Raw genomic sequence first — 24,171 nt, 5'->3', positions numbered from 1 at the left:
TTAGAGAGCAGAAAATGACACGATCAGATCGACGTTTCATTCATCTTTAATGAAAACTAGCAGTAATGTGAGAATAACCAGTGAACGTCCAGAAACGCTGCACAATCCACCAAAAACACAAATGTAGCTCGTTAACTTTTTTTTTCTCCCCCTTTAGCGTATCCAATTGTTCAATTTGCATCGTGCTTCCTCTCTGTCTATGCCGAACCCTGCCCTGACCGAGGAGATCGAAGCTAACCCACATCCCCTCCGAAACATGAGCAGCAGCCAAATGCATCTTTGCCACCCACACATTGATGAGTGTTGTGCCAACCAGCGTTGCATGCGGAGAGACACACCCTAAGGGCACTCTTCCTCATCTCTGTGCAGGCGCCTCTAATCAGCCGGCAGAGGTCGTAATCGCATTCTGACAGAGAGAGATCCGCATCCGGTTCTTTGTCCCACCCCCCAACTGAGCAACCGGCCAATCGTTGCCCATACAGCCACTCGGCCTCGAACCGGTGAAGCAGAGCTGGATTCGATACTACGTACTCAGAATCCAGCCCTGGTTGCAGCGTGTCTTTTAACCGCTGCGCCACCTGAGCGGCAATTAGCTCGTTAACTTTGACACCGTTAGTCACAAACAATAACGGCTGTACGATGATAAAATCAGGTTTATTCCCAGATGAAATCACAATATGATAGATGACGGCTGAGCTTCATTAGTTTGATAGTTTAGAAAATAACGAAACGCTCAAACGCTCAAAGAAATTTCGGTGTACGTGACGACGTCACAGGGCGTCCGAATGAATTCGTTTAACCTGCTTAAGATCCCATAGACAAGATCACATGATTTCTCCAATTCACCTTACTTGCATGTCTTCGGACTGTGGGAGGAAACCGGAGCTCCTGGAGGAAACCCACACAGACACAAGGAGAACATCCACACAGACATGGCACGGACCACTCCACTTGGGAATCGAACCCAGGACCTTCTTGCTGTGAGGCGACAGTGCTACCCACCGAGCAATCACCTAAAACTATTTTTTATTCGAAATGTGCTGTGGTTTTAATTAATACTTTGTTTAATGATCTTATTCTGTTCGAATAGGCTTTAGACTACAATTACTAGTCAACTGCATTAGCCTCATAGCTTCCGAGCAAACCACACACAAATATATACACACAGCATTAATCCACAGACAACAGCTTTTATTACAGAGCTGTTAAAACAGACAGGATTAAGATCTTCTGATAGAGCAGCTGTGGAAAAGGCAAACGGCTCTTTAGGTATTCAGGATCTCCTGTTTTTTTCCCCCGATTAGTTTCAGCCTGTGTTTTATGTGCCACCACCGAGGAATGCGAAGAATGTTAGCTATGCAAGCCAGAGCCAAATTGGCTGTGTTTGGTGTGGAAAATGGCCTTTGGAGAAATAAAACGTTTCGATGTTGTGTGTGGTGTTCTGTGAGGCAGCGAGGCTCCCCGTGAGGCCTTTGGACAGCGTCGTCAAACTGGCCTCCCCTCTTTCTAAGTCAGGGGTGGCCTTAACAACATGTTTGTCTGGGACGCGGAGGCCGAACGAAAGCGGGCCACAGAGCAGACACAATCACGGGACGGCACGCTGCTATGCGTATACAAATACTCGCATACGTGCGGGGCAAAGCTACGGCCAAGCGGGCAGCCAGCTGTCTGTTAGACGTGTAAGATAGAGCCAAGATGAGGACGTGCTGAGTAACGTTGCCTAATGACGGTTTTTAAATGAACTGTTCTGAATAAGGAAGGATGGCAGCAGTTAGAAAGGGGTGAGCAGGGAAGAAAATGGGCAAGAGCTGGCATGTAAAGAAAACAAATGTAGGATGAATGCAGGTTTATGTGGAGACCCAGTTCAGATGGGAAAAGTCCAAGTGGGTCAGTAAAAAAACTAAGTCCCTTACCCTGGTATTAAGTAGCACTTAACAGAGGGGATTTATGGATACATAAATATAACTTAAGATACATGGCAGTTTACAGGGTCGAGACTAAAGCAAGTCCTGGGTAAATACTGGGCTGGTTCATATGTAAACAAGAGCAGAAAAAGAGTAACAGACGTGCCGAGTTGAGTGAAACAGTAAAAAAACATCATTAGGAAATTCATTTTATTTGATCCTGGTCAGGCTCGCAGTGTGTCTGGCCTAGGGCTGGGCGATTTTCACGATTAATTCGGTTAATTCGCATGAACGTTTTCACCCGATGTTAGAATGTGACAATCGCGATTGTTTACATACTTTATATTTTAATTAAAATACCAACATGTCACGAAGCAGAAACTGACCAGACGCCCGCAGAATATAAATCAGGGAAAGTTTAATATAAAAAGGGCGAAAACAGTGTCCAAAACCAGCGAAAACCAAAACAGTAAACGGAAGACAATAAGGATTATACACGGTAACGGTTAGATTCAGTAATAAGGACGCAAACACGATCGGCAAAACGAGACACAAACAGAAGAGTTTCATTAAGATTCACTGAATCAAACACCGCTGAACTGAATTAAAATACGGAGCCGATGAGCGCGATCAGGCTGGAAAGTAACGAATTACATTTACTCCTGTTACTGTAATTGAGTCGTTTTTTTGTGTACTTGTACTTTTTAAAGTAGATTTTACAGCCTGTAATTTTACTTTTACTTAAGTAAGTTTTGTACTAAGAATTGTAATTCGCTACATTTTAAATCACATCCGTTACTGAGTAAAAAAATCGCGTCTGGGAAACTGCTGCAGTGAATTCTGCGATAGGGAGTCGGATCTTTTGTCTCGGTTCCTTTTAAAGAGCCGTATGTATGTAACGACTCCCAAATGCGCGAATCGGTTCTTTTATTTTGGCTTAAAGGGCCGTTCAATAGAATCGAATCATTCTACGACACATACTAGTGGTTAATACAGTTTGAAAGTTTTATGGGACTAAAATGACACATTACACATCCTTCAATGTTTAAAATGTTGTATCCACCCCCCAAATCACAAGAGGACAAAATCAAAGTTGAGCTGAGTGATCACTTGATGCCCCCCCAATGTAGATACTGATACAGACTCACTCAGTGGTGGAAACAGCACAGTACAGGCTCGTGTTCCTTTTAAGAAACCTGTAAAGAACTTTTTGTAGTTTTTTTCCTAATGTAAGGAGGTTCTGCTGAACATTATTTAAAATAAAAGTTGTTTGTGAGCTATTCTTAGATATAGATAGATAAGGATATAGATAATTTAGATTGATTTTGTTTTAATTATTGTTAATTATTGTGATATCGTTATTGTTATAAAGTTTGAGTCCCTTAAAAGGATAATTATAGGTGGTGCTGTTACTATTTTTGCACTTCTGCAGCCTTTAATTACAATGCAAAAAAAGAAATTTGAGTCTTATTTTAATTGCATTATACAAGAACAAAAAAAATCGAAATCGTAATCGACAATCGGGTATAATTTTAAAATAATCGAGGTTTTTTTTTTTTTGCAAAAATCGCCCAGCCCTAGTCTGGCCTCTCCAGAATCATTCCGTGCTATGAAGCAACATAACCCAGACAGGGCGCCAATCCCATCCCTTCTCAGACATAGCCAATCATGTCTGTATGCAAGCACCCATCTGACCAATAGCACCACTGGGGATCCGAACCATGGATCCCAGCGGTAGTGAGCTAGCGTAATTTACCGCTGCGCCACCCTAACGCACATTAAGAAATATTCAACTCAACTGCCAACTGGCCGTTCGACTAAATTACTGGAAGCTTGTGATCACAACCGGAAGCAGTTTTGCGTCACTATGGTGTCTGACTGCACGTTCAACTCTACACATATGCATCTGTGTGTACTGATGTGGATATTTTGCATCTTCAAGTATAAAGGTGGGCGGAACGTTGGCTTAGTGGGTAGCACTGTCGCCTCACAGCAAGAAGGTCCTGGGTTCGATCCCCAGGTGGGGCGGTCCGGGTCCTTTCTGTGCAGAGTTTGCAATTGCATGTTCTCCCCGTGTCCGCGTGGGTTTCCTCCCACAGTCCAAAAACATGCCACCAGGCTAATTGGAAACACTGATTTGTCCTATAGATACCTAGCCGCTAGATGCACAAACCAGTGCATTGTAGTGCCGGTCCCAAGCCCGGATAAAATAGGGAGGGTTGTGACAGGAAGGGCATCCGGCGTAAAAATTTTGCCAAATCAATGCGGATCATGATCCGCCGAGAGCTGACCCCGTGACCGAACGGGACAAAGGACGAGGAAGAAGAAGATCTTCAAGTATAAAGGTAAAGCTCTGCTTATCATCTGGTAATAACTATTAACTACTATTAATATACCTGACTGTATTATTTGGGATTTACCTTTATACTGGAGCATGATGCAAAATTTCCACATCATTTTGTAAAAATAAACAACCAAATAATAATAATAAAATAATAATCAAAATTTTTTGTTTTTGTGTCTTTCAGTTGTTGCTTAATTTCCGTTAATTAGCATGTACAGTAATCCCTGCTCGATCGCGGGGGTTGCATTCCAGAACCCCCCGCGAAAGGTGAAAATCCGCGAAGTAAAAACCATGTGTTTATATGGTTATTTTCATAACCCGATTCCATCGGGTTTAGCATTTAGCATCTTGTCATTAAAACCAATGGATTGAGGTAGCACAGCACGCTAACATGTCAATATAACATTTTCCTTCATGTACCGATAACGGTTACATTTCCTGACAAGCCCGAACTTGCAAATAAAAACACTCGGTACAAGTTTATAAAAGTTAAAAATCAGTAATATTTTATTTACGTTTGAAAATAACTCCATTCGTTTCTCCGCCCCGTCAGCCATGTTTATTTTTCTGTGAGAGAAGAGCGCCCGACTCGCAATGAATTCTGGGATTGCCTTGATCACTAAGGCAGCGTCGGATGCTCCCTCGTTTTTGAGTGAAAATAACGTTGAAATGTTCGGAAGCGCACAGGATGACGTGAAATGCGTCTAAGTAGAGAGCTCCCTAGCTTTTCAAACACACCCCTTGTCTGCAGAAATCCGCGAACTAGCGAAAAATCCGCGATTTATATTTAGACATGCTTGCATATAAAATCCGCGATAGAGTGAAGCCGCAAAAGTCGAAGCGCGATATAGCGAGGGATTACTGTATCCCCTTTTGTTAGTAACTTCTTAGCCACAGTATTGTTCTACCTTGATCAAGCATCCTGCACACAGGTTCATTTTTAGTTCTTGCAGGTGCAGGGCTTCATCCCCCCACACACACACACTACAAAAACATCATAGACCAAGCTCCCAGGTGGTATTCCGCTAACACACCAGCACCGAGTTTCTGAACTCCTCAGTTCGAAACTCAGTGTTGCCACTGGTCGGCTTGGTGCCACCTGGTGGGCATAATTGGCAGTGCCTGCAGCAGATACTAATTGGCCACCGTATCTGCATGGTGGGGGCCGGACTATGTGTGGGTGGATGGCTCTTCATGCGCTGTGTAAGGACCCTGACTGGTGGAAGAGACGCCTGTGCAGAATGCAGGGGCGAGAAGAGAAGGGCTGTGCATGTGTCGGAAGAGGCGTGTACAGCGACGTGTTCTCCTTGGATGCAATCGGGTATCTCTCAGCAGCGGAAGACAAAATTGAGTGCGCTCGGGAGGAAAATGGGGAGAAAATGCATTAAAAAAAAAAACAACAACATTATAGACAGATCTGCATGTGTAGAGTTTAACAAGCAGTCAAGCAGTGATTTTTTTTCTTGTGCATTTTCCCCTCAGTTTTACTCCCAATCTAGTCGTATCCAATTACCCGACTGCATCATGCTTCCTCTCTATTGATGTTGACCTCCACTCCTGACTGAGGAGAGCCGTGACTAACACACGCCCCCTCCGACACGTGCAGTAGCCGACTGCATCTTTTCACCTGCACGGGGCGAGTTCATATGTGGATCAGCTTTGCACAGATTGTCCCACCCTGATCCCATTATCCCATGTCTCTGTGCAGGCACCATAAATCAGCCAGCAGAGGTCGTAATTGCATCAGTTAAGACTCCCTCCCTGCGAATGAGCCAATCATTGTTCGTGTATGCGTCCAGCCTGTCGGTTGAGCTGAGATTTGAATCGAAGAGTTAGAGATGTCAGCTCCGAGCGCCCCCGTTTGTGATTTTACTGCGTCGGGCTGCGTTTTCAATCAGCGTTCTTACTCTGTACTGACTGTAGCTGCGCTCTCAATTGGAATCAACCGTCAGCTGTCGGAAATAAAGGAAGATGCCATTTTCAGCCGACAGCATTAATCGGACGCTGACTTCTGTGCTGGTTATTGATTAACATCCCCGTTCTCGTTAGAAAGGAAAAAAGAAACATTAGCTGATATAAATATGATGTGATTATAAAACCCTCATAAAAGACTACACTTCATTTCCAGATGACTGGGTTTAGAAAGCCAGGAGTCATTATTCTTGATGCTGCTCAATCAAAGTCTCCCACAAAAGTATGTTTGCGCACACATACAGACACACAGACCCTTATGCAGCAAAGAAACAGGAAGCGGCTCATGCTAGAACAAGTTCAGGAATGTAATCCGATGTTCAAACAGTCTGAAAAACAATAGATCTCCAGCAGACCCCCCCCCCCCCCCCCCCATCCGATTTCGCTCATGGGTGCATAAAATCGGACGCACGGTGAGCGAGCTGTAGTAGTCGGTATCTTTCCGTGGCATAATTAGAGAGCGCGACTCTCAGAGAGGAGCCATCTCTAGGCTGACTACAAAACCACTGCGCGCCCTTGAAGAAACATCTGTGCTGAAGAAAAACAAGGCAATTATGTGGACGGGGCAGGAGGAGGGAAGCAGGGGTGGGGCTGGCCTTCAAAGAACACTAGACAGGTTGGACATGCAGAGCCATGCAGAGGTGACACAGTAACACCAACACCTTCTGGTGACAGGCACTCTCCTTTGCTGTGCCCGCTTTAATACATCTTATCTTTTATCCCGTGATCTCAAGGTTATCGTATCGCATGCTTGTTTGGGTTCGGTCTTAAAAACAGGGACGATGTCTGGGAAGGGCGTTGGGCTGCCCTGCCCTACCAACTTTCTGGCTCACTTTTCCCTGTTTTTTAAGCTTTCTAGTCTCCTCTCAGTGTTCGCCCCTTGTGAATGTGAGGAGACGCTAACAAAGCACAAAGTCTTGGCCAACACAAAACCTCCCGAAGCAAATTTGACAAGGCTTTTGTTGCTTTGTGGAGAAGTCAGACAGAACAAAAACATCCTCAGGTAGGTGGTACTTGATCCCATTGAGTAAATCAACTATCCACTCGTACTTTTTCCGTGCCTTCCCTTTTGTTTTGTTTTGTTTTGTTTTGTTGTGCTGAGGGAGCCTTGGGTATGGATGACTCACTCGGCCCCCGAAAGACACGGCATTCAGACACAGCATTACCATACCAAACAGGTGTGCAGAGAGACAGGTGCTGACACGTCTGGAAGGGACTGCTGGGAAATTCTAGGATCGGCACACAGGAGGGTCAGTGAAACAAAAGCCTAGCTCAGAGTAACATGGATAAACAGACATGGAAAAACTTTGTGGTTTGGCTGCAGTAGGCGTTTTAAGTGTGTTTGAAAAGTTTCCTGTCTGGGCTGGTTGCACAAATAAGCACGATTAAGTGGCTGTGCCTGGGGAAAGGGGCTCAAATGGGTCTCATGGGGACTGTGCAATTGCGACCTTTGCTGTCAATGTCTTTGTTTGTCATATATACATACACAGGTGTATATACGCTGATCAGCCATACCATTAAAACCACGTCCTTGTTTCTACACTCACTGTCCATTTTATCAGCTCCACTTACCATACAGAAGCACTTTGTAGTTCTACAATTACTGACTGTAGTCCGTCTGTTTCTCTGCATGCTTTCTATGTTAGCCCCCTTTTATGCTGTTCTTCAATGGTCAGGACCCTCCCAGGACCACCACAGAGCAGGTATTATTTGGGTGGTGGATCATTCTCAGCACTGCAGTGACACTGACATGGTGGTGGTGTGTTAGTGTGTGTTGTGCTGGTATGAGTGGATAAAGCACAGCAGTGCTGCTGCAGTTTTTAAACACCTCACTGGCACTGCTGTGGGCAGCATCCTGTGACCACTGATGGTCTAGAAGATGACCAACTCAAACAGCAGCAATAGATGAGCGATCATCTCTGACTTTAAATCTACAAGGTGGACCAACTAGGTAGGAGTGTCTAATAGAGTGGACAGTGAGTGGACACGGTATTTAAAAACTCCAGCAGCGCTGCTGTGTCTGATCCACTCATACCAGCACAACACATACTAACACACCACCACCGTGTCAGTGTCACTGCAGTGCTGAGAATGATCCACCACTTAAATAATACCTGCTCTGTGATGGTCCTGTGGTGGTCCTGACCAGCATGAAGAACAGCATGAAAGGGAGCTAACAAAGCATGCAGAGAAACAGATGGACTACAGTCAGTAATTGTAGAACTACAAAGTGCTTCTATATGATAAGTGGAGATGATAAAATGGACAGTAAGTGTAGAAACAAGGAGGTGGTTTTAATGTTATGGCTGATCAGTGTATGTGTATATATATCTGGAAGCTGGGGTCAGACTCACACACATGATCTCAGCTCTCAGGAGGCGGAGGGTTGGCTCCAGCAACAGAAGAATCACAAAAGGGGAATTAGAGAATTCTGTCCTAAACTATAAAGTAGCACTTTCACTATGTAGTGCACTATGTAGTCAATATGAAGTCTGATAGGATTGGACCTTCAGGACGAGTCTGTGACAAGTCTTTAATGTCACACAGTCATGGACAATTTTGTATCTCCAATTCACCTCACTTGCATGTCTTTGGACTGTTGGAGGAAACCAGAGCTCCCGGAGGAAACCCACACAGACACAGGGAGAACATGCAAACTCCACACAGAAAGGACCCGGATCGCTCAACCTAGGAATCGAACCCAGGACCCTCATGCTGTGAGGCGACACTGCTACCCACTTATGTTGAAGAGCTAAACCAGAACCAGACTGTGTACTGCTGGCATCTGTTAGAGAAATGGACGTTAATGCTTTATCTTGTTACCTAAGCCCTTCTGTGCACATGTGCCCCTCTACAAACCACTGTGCACCACGCTTAGCTATAAACTCCCTCTGTGCCGTTAGGAAAAGACGTGCAGAAGCATAAATCATCCTTCAGCCAGGACCAGGTCAAAGTCTATGTTCATTAAACCGTTTCGACATCGTGAGGAACATTTAGGGGCCTTCGTTTCCTCACCTTGACGAGTATATGTGAAAGGTTTAGCTTCCTTTCTTTGTTTTCTTGACTGGGGGACAAAGCTTTGATGGTGTGGTCTGTAGCGGGGCCTAAAAGCCACACAAATCTTCGGAAGCCCAGCGCTGGGAACGAGCTCCAGCCCTCTCATCCACTGTGCTTTTCCCACCATTCTTGTGTACTTGAGGGAGGAAAGGAGGGCACAATGAAAAGTTTCCCAGGCATTCCAAAAAAGCCAGAAGTAATGAGACATGCTGGCATTCGGTTACAAAGACCAGCCATAGATAAAAGCGTGTTGAGGTGTGTTACACTGGTAAATACAGTCTGCTGCACTGAGGCACTAATACTAGAGTATTAAGTAATTTGGGAACTTTTTGCTGGACCCATTCCAATTTAAACACCCCTTATTCATGTCACCATGACCTACAGTATCAAATCCTTTTAGTTAGTTTGAGCCTGTAAACTGATGTGAACTAATGTATGGAAACTTGCATATGTACACACACTGATCAGCCATAACATTAAAACCGCCTCCTTGTTTAGTGCTTGTTGTTTAAGCTCCTTTCTAGCTGATGCATGGCGACTATCGTTACATACATTATATTGCCAAAAGTATTTACTCACCCATCCAAATCATTGAATTCAGGTGTTCCAATCACTTACATGGCCACAGGTGTATAAAACCAAGCATCTAGGCATACAGACTGCTTCTACAAACATTAGTGAAAGAATGGGTCGCTCTCAAGTCCAGTCGTCAAATTTCCTCGCTACTAAGTACAGTAATCCCTCCTCGATCGAAAGGTGAAAATCCGCGAAGTAAAAACCATGTGTTTATATGGTTATTTTTATATATTTTAAGTAGGGCTGGACGATATGGCCAAAATTTATATCACGATATAACTCCTAATTTCGGTCGATACGATATAATTCCGATAACGATATGAATAATACAAATGTCAGAAAAACTGCCAGGAACACCAACATTGAAAGGCTGTAACTGCAAAACTCTGAAACATTTATTTCCAAAGTCTATGAAATCTCACCCTTTACAACTACATAATATTTTAGAAATAATAATAATAATACAAATAAATTAGCTTTCACCTTTTACTTGTATTCAGCATCAAAAACACATCATCATTCTCAAATAAACATAAGCTTTGACAATATATAATATAATATATTAACATATGTTTTAACCAGAGGTGGAAAGAGTACTAAAATATTGTATTCAAGTAAAAGTACTATTACTTTAATGAATTTTCACTTAAGTACGAGTAAAGTTACTAGTCTGAAAATCTACTCAAGTAAAAAGTAACTCATTTAAAATGTACTCAGAGTAAACATTACTTAGTTACTTTATTAACAGGAGAGGGGGTCTCTTCTGTGTAATGCGAACAGGACAAGTGGATATAAATCTCACAATAGTTGCTTTTAATTCAAATATAATAGAAGAAACATGTTGATACAACATTTAAAACATTTAGGGATGTGTCATGTGTCATTTTAGTCCCATAAAACCTTTTCAAACTGTATAACCACCAGTGATGTGTCGTAGAATGATTCAAATCTATTGAACGGTGTTAGGGTGCCCGCGACGACTAGTGATACTACCACCAGGTCACAGCGTCGCAGGCGTTACAGATCACCCAAGAGCTCAGCCTTAAATACTAGGCCAGCTCATTAGGTGCGAACGCACGGCACCTGTGATCGCCCTATATAAGGGGGCGTCACCAGGTTGCCGGCGTCGCACCTTTTTTCCTCTGTTGTTTGGTAACGGCTGCGCCTATCGCATCTTGTGCTGCACTTAGCCAGCATTTTCTTTTCTTAGGGCTTAGACGGTACCTCCAGGCGCTGTACAGCGGTTGGAGGCGTAAGGTCGGAAGGCCGATGTATATAGGGTTAGTATTTTGCTTAGATACGGTGCGATTACGTGCAGTCACCGCGCTGCTATTTATTTGTAGCGTTTGCCAGTTTGCGTAATGCTGAACAGTTAGCATAGTGGCTAAGCTAGCCCTGCTACCTTCAGCGCATGCGCGAGTTGCTGTTCGGTGAAGCGGATCCGCTATGTCAGCCTGGCTGAGTGGATAAAAGTTACGGCTTGTTTCTCCTACTCACCCCGGGTTCGAATCCGCGCTTTCGCCGTCACTCCCGTAATCCTTTCTTATTATACCGGTTACTTCCCAGCGGCTCAGTACGTTCCGCTGGTGACCGTACCGGTGAGTTCTCGTCCCGCCCACTTGGTAGGACTTCCCTTTAACGGGCTCGACTAAGTTCGAGATCTCGCTGTCATCCGCTCTTCCTTAGGAGCGGACCCTCAGCTCTTACTAGCGCTACCAAATAGCGCTGCGAGCTGCGCGAACGGCCTGCGTCTGTGGGACCCGGGTTCGCGCCTCGCTATCTTTGTTTTTTTTGTTAACGTGTATTTTTTCCCTTTCAGTTGCCCGCGGCGCCAGTGGCTCACTCGGCACTTCGCCGGAGTTGTCTTTTGTTTCTTTTTGCTTTATTTTGTGCTTATTTATTGAAAATAATAAAAATCTATTATTTGAACTCTGCATCTTTGGGTCCTGCATCATTCATTATAACAAACGGCCCTTTAAACTGAAATGAAGGAATCGATTCGCGCTTTTGGGAGTCGTTATATACAGTGTATCACAAAAGTGAGTACACCCCTCACATTTCTGCAGATATTTAAGTACATCTTTTCATGGGACAACACTGACAAAATGACACTTTGACACAATGAAAAGTAGTCTGTGTGCAGCTTATATAACAGTGTAAATTTATTCTTCCCTCAAAATAACTCAATATACAGCCATTAATGTCTAAACCACCGGCAACAAAAGTGAGTACACCCCTTAGTGAAAGTTCCTGAAGTGTCAATATTTTGTGTGGCCACCATTATTTCCCAGAACTGCCTTAACTCTCCTGGGCATGGAGTTTACCAGAGCTTCACAGGTTGCCACTGGAATGCTTTTCCACTACTCTATGACGACATCACGGAGCTGGCGGATATTCGAGACTTTGCGCTCCTCCACCTTCCGCTTGAGGATGCCCCAAAGATGTTCCATTGGGTTTAGGTCTGGAGACATGCTTGGCCAGTCCATCACCTTTACCCTCAGCCTCTTCAATAAAGCAGTGGTGGTCTTAGAGGTGTGTTTGGGGTCATTATCATGCTGGAACACTGCCCTGCGACCCAGTTTCCGGAGGGAGGGGATCATGCTCTGCTTCAGTATTTCACAGTACATATTGGAGTTCATGTGTCCCTCAATGAAATGTAACTCCCCAACACCTGCTGCACTCATGCAGCCCCAGACCATGGCATTCCCACCACCATGCTTGACTGTAGGCATGACACACTTATCTTTGTACTCCTCACCTGATTGCCGCCACACATGCTTGAGACCATCTGAACCAAACAAATTAATCTTGGTCTCATCAGACCATAGGACATGGTTCCAGTAATCCATGTCCTTTGTTGACATGTCTTCAGCAAACTGTTTGCGGGCTTTCTTGTGTAGAGACTTCAGAAGAAGCTTCCTTCTGGGGTGACAGCCATGCAGACCAATTTGATGTAGTGTGCGGCGTATGGTCTGAGCACTGACAGGCTGACCCCCCACCTTTTCAATCTCTGCAGCAATGCTGACAGCACTCCTGCGCCTATCTTTCAAAGACAGCAGTTGGATGTGACGCTGAGCACGTGCACTCAGCTTCTTTGGACGACCAACGCGAGGTCTGTTCTGAGTGGACCCTGCTCTTTTAAAACGCTGGATGATCTTGGCCACTGTGCTGCAGCTCAGTTTCAGGGTGTTGGCAATCTTCTTGTAGCTTTGGCCATCTTCATGTAGCGCAACAATTCGTCTTTTAAGATCCTCAGAGAGTTCTTTGCCATGAGGTGCCATGTTGGAACTTTCAGTGACCAGTATGAGAGAGTGTGAGAGCTGTACTACTAAATTGAACACACCTGCTCCCTATGCACACCTGAGACCTAGTAACACTAACAAATCACATGACATTTTGGAGGGAAAATGACAAGCAGTGCTCAATTTGGACATTTAGGGGTGTAGTCTCTTAGGGGTGTACTCACTTTTGTTGCCGGTGGTTTAGACATTAATGGCTATATATTGAGTTATTTTGAGGGAAGAATAAATTTACACTGTTATATAAGCTGCACACAGACTACTTTTCATTGTGTCAAAGTATCATTTTGTCAGTGTTGTCCCATGAAAAGATATACTTAAATATCTGCAGAAATGTGAGGGGTGTACTCACTTTCGTGATACACTGTATATACGGCTCTTTAAAAGTAACTGAGACAAAAGATCCGACTCCCCATCGCAGAATTCACTGCAGCAGTTTCCCAGCCGCGATTACTTTAGCGTTTTTATTTTACTCAGTAACGGATGTGATTTAAAATTTAGCGAATTACAATTCCTAATACAAAACATACTTAAGTAAAAGTAAAATTACAGGCTGTGAAATCTATTTTAAAAAGTACAAGTACACAAAAAAACTACTCAGTTACAGTAACGCGAGTAAATGTAATTTGTTACTTTCCACCTCTGGTCTTAACCAACTTTAATCCACAACATGGACTGATTATTATTTGTATGTAAACATTTTCAAACAAAAGTGCTCAACCAGGATAAAAAATATTAGAGTTGCTGCAGAATTTGCTATATCAGGTGTTGTGCTTGAAGAATACAGAAAAAAAAGAGTCTTTTCCTCTCTTATCAACTATTTCTACTGCTTCTTTTTTAACTGTGGATGCTCGTTCCTTCACAGCTGTTGAGCTCATTTAGCCGCTAATATCCACCGTGTTGTAGCGTAGTATAATCAGAGCGGTAACGCTAAGCACTGGCTTCGTGCCTGTGGCGTACGTCATCACGCACTGACGTAAGCATATCGATCGAATTTGTTTATAAATCATATCACCGTTATTGAAATTTTTTTTATCGCGATATATATCGATATCGAATTACTGTCCAGCACTAATTTTAAGGCCTTATAAACCCTCCCACACTCTTATAAACATTTCCCGCACAGTTATACAGCATAAAGCGGAATCTAATGCGTCTCTCCTTCGCTGAGCCAATCAGCACCCAGGATACTTAACCGCGTGCTCTGATTGGGTAGCTTCTCAGCCGTCCGCCAATAGCGTCCCGTGTATGAAATCAACTGGGCAAACCAACTGAGGAAGCATGTATCAGAAATAAAAAGGCTCCTTCTCCCCAGAAATCAGCGAACCAGCGAAAAATCTGCGATTTATATTTAGACATGCTTGCATATAAAATCCACGATAGAGTGAAGCCGCAGAAGTCGAAGCGCAATATAGCGAGGGATTACTGTATTCCAGAGTCAACTGTCAGTGGTATTATAACAAAGTGGAAGCGATTGGGAACGACAGCGACTCAGCCACGAAGTGGTAGCCACGTAAAATGACAGAGCGGCAGGGGGCAGCGGATGCTGAGGTGCATAGTGCGCGGAGGTCGCCAACTTTCTGCAGAGTCGATCGCTACAGACCTCCAAACTTTATGTGGGTTTCAGATTAGCTCAAGAACAGTGTGTAGAGCTTCATGGAATGGGTTTCCATGGCCGAGCAGCTGCATCCAAGCCTTACATCACCAAGCGCAATGCAAAGTGTCGGATGCAGTGGTGTAAAGCACACCGTCACTGGACTCTAGAGCAGTGGAGACGTGTTCTCTGGAGTGAGGAATCACGCTTCTCCGTCTGGCAAACCGATGGGTGAGTCTGGGTTTGGCGGTTGCCAGGAGAACGGTACCGTTCAGTGCAGTGCTTCAATCTGCTGGCTGTGACGTTTAGGAATATCAAATTACAAGCTCTATGTTTCCTGTTTTGGCTCTATACAGAGTTTTTTTGTCATTTGATTGACTGGAGACAAAATAACGTGTCCGCCATAGTCTGCTGCTGTAGCTTTTAATCAATAATAAGTCTAGTCATAACGCTCTCCCTACAACATAGATAAGGCTCACCAAATGTTTAACTGTAATGTAGAGCTGGAGTCTTATCAGGTTGTGGTGTCTCTGGCTGTATTAGACTTGTCAGTGAAACTACACACAAACCTACTTGCTCAATGATTCCAAACACAAATGCACCTCATCCATTAAGTCACACATGCGCACATTTGGTACAACTGGTACATTACCTTCCTTTAGAGCTTAACATTACAAATTTTCTATTGATTTTTTAAATTAAAATTTTACCCTGTATTAAATTGTCAACTTGATTCATTATATTGTTTTGCTATTAGTAGTGCCTAACATGATTATAATGACTATGGGTAGCTAAGTACAGCATAGTATAATTTAGAGCTGGCACCGATCCGATACTCTGTACCTGTATCGGTCCGATATTGGCCCAAATCACTGGATCGGATAACGAAAGGAAAAAACTCGTGACACAAACAGTGAATATCAAACGTCAAACTAACTTTATGTTTATACATTTGGCTGTTCATCAAACAAAGACTGCTAAGAGAAATACTGGCCTTTACGTAACAGGTACACATTACAGTGGTTATAAAAAAAAACATCAGTGTATTGATAATGTCGTGCGCTGCTCCAAAGCAACACATCTGGTGGGGCCTGGGGCCTGGACCCACCGACCTCTAATGTAAAGACGCGTCTGCAGTTAGTACAACGCTAGACTGACTGCAGCCAAGCATATCACATACTTCCATACTGAACAGTATGCAAAAGCAGTAAGCGAGAGTGGGTAGTGTGTCCAAATACAGTAGACCCTTGACTTACGAATTTAATTGGTTCCGGTTCTGTTCTTAAGTCAAAATGTTCGTTAGTTAAACCTATTTTTCCCCATAGGAAATAATGTAAATACAATTAATCCGTGCCAGACCTCCCAACCCCCCCTTACCTAACCTTTCTAATGTCTTTTTTGTTATAAATACAAGTACAGTATATTTGCCCTTAAATCTTAAATTATTATTATTATTATTTCCTACTTTATTTCAATAGCGTTGTATTTTGTAGGTGTAATTTCACGAAAGAATAACTTCCTTCTGTACCCGCTGTCTGATACACAGTAACAGCTACTGGCAGGAGTAATTATACAACAACAAAAACGCTTTCTCTGCACCTTCTCTGGGGACATTTTATTATAGAATTTTAGAAAATATAAAGAAAACACCGGAAAAACACCGTCCGCTGTCTGAATGTTCGCTCACTTTATATAGAGAGAGAGAGACGGTTGGAGTGAACTTGTTCGTGACGTCACGTGTTTCACGAATTTTGGTTCTTAATCCGAAATGTGTTCGTACGTTAAGTTGAAAAAGATCGTTCGTAACCCAAAATGTTCGTATGGTAAACCGTTCGTAACTCAAGGGTCTACTGTACGCAGCATTCATTAAACAGTACGGGAAAAGTACCCAGATGACCTACTGCCTGGGCGGCCATTTTTAAGTATGCAAACACAGCACACTCCGGTCCGATAATCTATCCCATAATTCAACTGGATCTGCAAAGGCATTTGAAGCGGAGATGGAAAGAAGGCGGAAAGACAACAATTATAAAAATGTTATAATTTAGTACAACCCTGAGTAACGTTATCAGCAGCTTTGTGGAGAGCGACAGAAGTTATTTGGTCTGATTTTTTTAATTGTTATAACTGTGGCGATGTGATGTCATGCATCACGTGACGTTGGTAAGATGGTGGACGTGGTACGTACGAGGTTGCGTGCATACTGATAGAGCGTACTGCTTTAACGGCCCGAATCTAGTACGTACTGTTTAAAGTATGTGATTTCGGACGCAGCCCTTGTTTATACTGGTCATGTTAAAAATCAGTCTGTGTTAGCCTTACAAAGGCCAGGGGTAGACTTCCCTACTGAGTGAACAAACATCATAGCTACTATACTGCAATCATGAGCAGGGTGTACAGTTCATAGCCCACCTGCATAACAAGAAGGAGGACTGTTGAACTGACTAGTAGTGAAAGACAAGCACACGTGTTCTATAACCTACGCTATTAATATGACTACCTGTTGAGTTATGTGTCATGTGAAAGGCGGGAAGGGTACCTAAAAACATCCTGGAGGTGGATTTGCACAGTGTGTTGAACTACTGAGTCATTTAATGCTAGCAGAACCAAGCAATCAGTGTGATCTCAAAAAGCGGTCAGCCTGGCCCTCTGTCTTTATGGTCAGGATGAAAAAAAACCCCGCTGCTATTAACACAAATCCCATCAGTCCTACCTTTCTGGCAGTGGCTGGAGGTCCAGCAGCGGTAGCTATAATTGTTGTTAAAGCTGCTCCTGAAGCACTGTGGGTTGTCCTCCATAATACCAGGGCAAACATCTCCACACTCCTTAGACTGCTTGTTCCCAGCGATATAGTTGTTGAACTCGGCGTCCATGATGTGCGACCAGTCCACTGACTCGAGGTAGCACAGCTCCGGGTTCTTCTCGATCCGAATGGCGCCTCGCGTGATGTTCCTCAAGTTGTAAAGGCCGATGTCCTTCAGGCTGGTCATCTCAAAGATCACCAGGGCGTAGTTGTAGAACAGGTTGCGTCCCCGGATGACGCTGAGGTTGGGGAACAGCGTGCTGAGGCTGTCCAGGCCGGCCACGCGGAAAAGCAGCAGGTAATCGGTGACCATGGTGAGCTTGGGGAAGCTGAGCGTGCGGAACTCCTGGTAAGGGTTGTGGTTTTTATCTCCGATGAGGAGGATCTGCAGGTAGCCTTCCACCACTGTGCAGTTCTCCAGCTTCTTGAATTCGCTGATGTCGTTGCGGATATCGATGTGAGGGCCACAGACAACTGGGGAAGAAGTGAAAATGCAATTAGATATTTGAACTTAAACCTGAATGGAACATGACACCGGAATCAGGAATGGACAGTTGCAGTTACTAATGGGTAATTACTAAAGATGCATGAGTACCGATACTGGTGTCGGGTATTTGCCCGATACCGCGCTCATTAACTTGTACTCGTACTCGCAAACGAGGCTCCGATACTAAACATTCGATACCGTGTGCCTAGTGCACGTTGCTGCGTTATGCCTGGTTCACACTACACGATTTTTGCCCTGATTTTCGCTCGGCGACGGCTCAGGAGCAACTCGGCGATCAAAACTCGGCTCTCGATCGCTAAGTGTGAACTATCCAACAACTCGATCCGACCGGCTCGCCGAGTTTTCTAGCACATCAGATCAGAGCGGTAGAGAGAATCTACGGCTCTGCGTCAGATATCTGATCTGAGATGTGCGACTGGGAATGAGTGACATGTCGAACAACCAATAAAAGCGCAGGATACGGTGTGAGGGGAAACGCAGGAGAGGAGTGTAAACAGGTGGGACAGGGGGATAATATAGTTTATATTAGAATACACCGGCACACACACACATTTTACAGTATTTCTGACCTGATCGTTCTCTACAAAACATAACAACAAAACACCAACATTGCAAAAATATTTATTAACCTCCAGCTCATTACAGAACAATCCATGCTATTCGTGTTGCCAAATCCACTCAGATTCATTTATTTTTCCTCCTTGATTTCATCACATCAGCGCACAAACACTTTGATCACTCGCTACTTGTTGACGTGCATTTTTGGACGTGGTATCATTAAACTTCTCGTCACTTCTCACGTGTGTTTTTGTTTAAAAAAAAAAACGGTATTCTAAATAGGTATCGGTATCGGCAAGTACAAAAATACATGTACTTGTACTCGTACTCGGTTGGTATCGATGCATCCCTAGTAATTACTGGATACATAGTTAATTTGACATCAAGTAATGCAAGGGCAAGCTGTAGCCTAGTGGTTAAGGTACTGGACTAGTAATCAGAGGGTCGCTGGTTCAAGCCCCACCACTGCCAGGTTGCTGCTGTTGGGCCCTTGAGCAAGGCCCTTAACCCTAAATTGATCAGACTATATACTGTAACTGTAATGTAAGTCGCTTTGGATAAAGGCGTCTGTTAAATGCTGAAAATGTAAATGTAATGCAACATCATGTGTTCTACTCTAAGTATTCAACAATGGTCACCATCAGCAAGTATGTCCAGAACTCACTATTGACAATCACAGACTGGACTGAATAATAAAGAACCCCAATTGCTTGCTTATACTTTTCTCTAATTCTAACCTCAAGTTTAAATTAATTTTGTGTATGTTTGGTTTGTGTAAATCCTATTCATTCCAGTTATTCTCAAGGCCACTAAAGAAGGATGGGGTCCCTGCTGAGTCTGGTTCCTCTCAAGGTTTCTTCTTGTAATTTTAAGGGAGTTTTTCCTTCCACTGTCGCTCTCAGCTTGCTCAACAGGGGTTTTTGGTCTGTTGGTCCTGGATGCTGTAAAGTTGCTTTGAGGTGATGTCTATTGTAAAAAGCGCTATACAAATAAATTTGACTTGACAGTACACGCTAGCACACCAGAGCTGGGATTTCGAATACATCGTATTGAATTTCAGCTCTGCCATCCGGCTGGGCTGGATGGCCACATGAACAACGATTGGCTGTTGTTAACAGGGTTGGTAAGCCTCATAACTGGTGCAATTATGACCTCTGCTGGCTGATTGATGGCACCAGCGCAGAGTTGAGTAATAATAATCGGGGTGTGGCTCTCTGTGCACAGGGCTGGTTCGTATATGAACTCACCTCGTGCAGGTTAAAAAAAGGCAGTCGGTACTGATCATGAGTCGGAGGGGACGTGTGTCAGTTGAGAAGCTCCTCAGTCAGCAGTGGAGGGTTGTATCGGTAGAGGTAAAGCAATAACACAATCAGGGTAATTGGATACGACTCGATTAAGGGGGGAAATGGGGGGGGGATTCCGAGAAAAAATAAAAAGTCAATTTAATCCAACAGTTTCTTGTTTTTTTATTTTTATTTCCTTTCCCGAATCCTAGTAAGGTTCGGGGTCCGGATTACACTTAAAAAGTAAGTGCAAGGCAGAAATACCCTGGACAGAGTGCCAATCCATTGCAGGGCTTCGGCTTTCCTCCTCTCCACCAAAACAATAGCCAATCAGTCTGTTTAGATGCCCTGTTGGCGGGTAGCACTGCTGCGATTGGGCTAGCATAAAAGACCACTGCACCATGCAAACACCTATTACTTGAAAATGTTTTTATAAACATTAGAAGTGTGTCCAAATAATGTATGTATATATACTATACACTGTAGGGACACACCTCTTAATCACCGAATTATAGGGGGTCTAACCATGTGAAGACACAAAAACTTGAAACAGTTACAAATTAAGGGTCTTACCACATAGCCTGTATTTATCATTTACGTAAAAGAAAAGCAACAAGTGTGGGCTTGTTTAATCAGAGATTCATTTGACCATGCTCTCCATATTCATGACTGTATTTATCAATTCTAACAGAGCAAAGACAGTCAGATCTGATTCACATGCAAACGTCAGAAAAACTTGTTTTTCCTATGGTAATGTTGTGTTGATGTAATTTTGACGTCTCCAGGCAAGGATTTTGTAAACAGATGTAGGTAGGGACTTTCAAGTCCCACTGAAAAAAAGGGGGTCACTTGGAGCTTAGCGTGGCTCTCTGTATGCCATACAGCTTTGTGTAGGAACCCAACACTGGCAGGTGACAAGAAGCGGCCACAGAGGCGCCAAGGTGGCACAGCGGGATATTCCGCTAGCATACCAGCACCGAGATTCTGAACTCCTCGGTTCGAAACTCGACGTTGCCACCGGTCGGCCGGGCACCATCTAATGGGCATAATTGGCAGTGCCTGAAGCAGACATGGTTCTGCTAGGGCGGGATGAACTAACTATGTGGATGGGGTCTTCAAACACTGTGTAAGGACCCTGATTGACAGATGAAGAGGCGCCTGTGCAGAATGCGTAGGTAAAAAAGGGTTCCGCAAAGGTCTGCGCACGTCGGAGGAGGCGTGGGCAGCAATATTCACCTCGACTGCAATCAGGGATCCTCCAGCAGCGGAAGACAAATTGACTACGCTAAATGTGTCACAGGGACGTGTGGAAAATGGGGGCAATTGGAGATTGGGGTTGTCCAAGTGGCAGCGAATTCACAATGGGGAATTTGAAATGACTAGATAAAGGTTTATTGATGTATTTAATTATTTTATTAGGATTTTAACGTTATGTTTTACACTTTGGTTACATTCATTGCAGGACACGTAGTTACACAAGATTCATCACAATTTTGTATCTCCAATTCACCTCACTTGCATGTCTTTGGACTGTGGGAGGAAACCGGAGCTCACGGAGGAAACCCACACAGACACGGGGAGAACACGCAAACTCCACACAGAAAGGACCCAAACTGCTCTACCTGGGAATTGAACCTAGGACCTTCTTGCTGTGAGGCGACAGTGCAACCCACTGAGCCACCGAGTCGCCCCAGATGAAAGAAGATAAGGGGGAGGTCGCCCTAAAAAAGCAAGATACAGACGCTCCTTGGATTGCGATGGTTCGGTTTACTATAAATCCCCAGCAGGGGAAGACTAACTGGCCATGCTAAATTAGGAGATGCTTTGAGTCAACTAAGGCAACAAGACAATGCATGCAGAAGCAAATATCCTTCATTCAGTGCCATATGAGATCCAAAAATCTACTAAAGAAAGCATGACTCCATAAAGTCCTATCTTTAAAAAGACCATCTATCCATCGATGTCTATTATTACAGGCACCAAGCCGTATGCAAATCCGAAGCGCTCAGAGCCATTCGATTCTCCTCCTCCGCACACATAGACAAATAAAACTCTTACACTTCATTTAGGTGAATTATAACTGCTTTTAATTGAGGTTGTCGGAAGAGCTTCCCAGCAGCTAATTTATTTTCCGCTGCATGTTGGCGCAATGCCTTGTAATTATATAGAACTTCTGGCAAACAGTAAAGCTAGTGTGTGGCAAAAGCTCCCATAGCTTACATTAGAGATCAAACAAAGAGGCCATAAAATTACACATCATAAACTTCTAGTTGGGCATGTATAGTAAAGCACAGGCTGAGTCCAGCCATGGGAATTGTAATAGCATTGCAATGGTAAATTAATATTATTGGCCAAGATAAAACCATTCGACATAATTAATACATAGCACAACTTGCTATTAGCTAAAACATCTGGAATTAAAAGAATTTCCACCACAGAGGAATTTACGGACGTCATTCTATCAAGAGCAAATCTGCATCTTGGAAGGAGGTGGAAATTAGGATGAGAAATGTCTGAACATGTGAGCTCCTTGGGCTAGATTTTTTTTTGTTTTTACATTTTTTAAGAGCGTTAAGCCCGATTTATACTTGGTTCTTCCAAGACATTCCAAGAACCCTTAGATGTTCATGATATATTCGAAAAATCTAAGCATTTTAGATGCAGTAAACAGATGTAGTCATACGCAAAAGCACACATTGGTGCCTGTACAAACACACGAACAAGCGACGCTGATGAAGTGAGATCAGTCTTAGCAGCAATTTTTAAAAGCTCTTGTATAAACGGCAGTGAGCGCCTCCCTTCAAGTTCCTGGCTTCACCATTGCTGGATTACTGGACTGGGATCATTGCAATTGTCGTGCCAGGAGCTTAGAAACTTAAATCTATTTACACATCACAGCTGAAGCTAATTGAGGGTGGTTACTGAGTTCTAAATAATTAATTTTATCATGCTATAACCCAACTTTAGGTCATACAGACTGGCAGAATGTTTTAATATCAACCATACTGTGTAGGGGTTGACTAAATGTGACATGGCAGTCTGATAGTCAATGAACAAAAAATGACTATCATTCAACTGATGAAGACTTAATTTAAAGCAAATCATTTAAAGCTCTACATAAAAGAGTTATAAATGCTTATTTTGTTTGGGGGGGGGGGGGAATATTTCCCTGCAAATGTATTTATAAGAGAAATAAACAGAAACAAAAATACCAAAACATTAGGCTTGTCATCAAACTGAACGTTATTGGAATTACACATCCAAGCCTAAGAGTGTATTTAATAAATCCACTTGAAGAGATCAAGTGGTTTTGATATTTAATATGGTTCTTACACATTTATCCACATGGGATTGACACATATTAGGTCTGTCTAAAAACCTCTTGAGCTCTCTACATAGACAGCATTTAACATCATCCTACACACTCCCGAGAAGAAGGCTGTCTAAATTCTTAGATGTCTTAAAATGCTGCCTACTAAAGTGCCTTATTTTGAAACTAAACTGAATAAGGGCTAAAATTACTACTCAGTGCAACCAATGTAGTTCGATTTTTGCCTTTTGGCAAAGAGTCTTCAATACTTCAATGGCAAGGGTTCGTATTTTTTTAATTTCAAAAGAAATGTTCAACAGTAAACAGTTTGGGCAATTGACAAGGCCATGTAAGAACCTTCACATTTTTTAAGAAACCTTAAGCTAGCTTGGCTTTTTTATTTAAAGTCTGGATACCTTGCTTCATTTACATTTCCTTCAAAGATGTGCAATACAACAGTTTGCAGCGAGAAAGCCCCTCCTCATGATGTTCCAACCATCGCCATTTATAGATGCTTTAATTATTATTATTTTTTTTAATTTTTTTTTTTTTAATTTTTTTTTTTTTATTATTTAGCGCGTCCAATTTCGTCCCATCTATCATCCTCTCATTAGTGCGGATTCCTGCTCCTGATTGGGGCTGAAGAGGCCGTTCCACGCCTCCTCCGAAACGTGCACAGCCAATCGACCGTCTTATCACCCACACTTGACGAGTGTAGCGTGGCAGAGTACTGTGCACGGAGGATCACACACTCCGCCGCACCCCCTCCCGTCTCCATACAGGCGCCACCAACCAGCCAGCAGAGGGCGCAACCGCCCCGTTCCTGAGAGAGCATCCCCTACGGTCTCAAGTCCCGCCCCCCCACCCGGACAACAGGCCAATCGTTGTCCATAGCCGCCCAGCCTCGACCGTGAAGGCAGAGCTGGATTCGAAACGACGCTCCTTCGAAATCCAGCCCTGGTTG

At 43.5% G+C, this 24,171-nt stretch overlaps 1 protein-coding gene across 1 annotated transcript in view; it reads right to left on the bottom strand.

Moving 5' to 3' along the window:
* The window catches only part of igf1ra (insulin-like growth factor 1a receptor), a 196,910-nt gene that overhangs the window by 140,293 nt on the left and 32,446 nt on the right, over positions 1-24,171 (bottom strand). Inside the window, exon 2 of the mRNA XM_063004128.1 lies at positions 17,459-18,022. Coding sequence (XP_062860198.1) covers positions 17,459-18,022 — 564 coding nt within the window. The remainder of the gene's footprint in view (positions 1-17,458; positions 18,023-24,171) is intronic.

Source organism: Trichomycterus rosablanca, chromosome 11 (assembly GCF_030014385.1).
Source record: "Trichomycterus rosablanca isolate fTriRos1 chromosome 11, fTriRos1.hap1, whole genome shotgun sequence".
NCBI classification, from domain to species: domain Eukaryota; kingdom Metazoa; phylum Chordata; class Actinopteri; order Siluriformes; family Trichomycteridae; genus Trichomycterus; species Trichomycterus rosablanca.
Note: the sequence above shows the minus strand (reverse complement) of the source record. Positions and strands in the feature narration are given on the sequence as shown.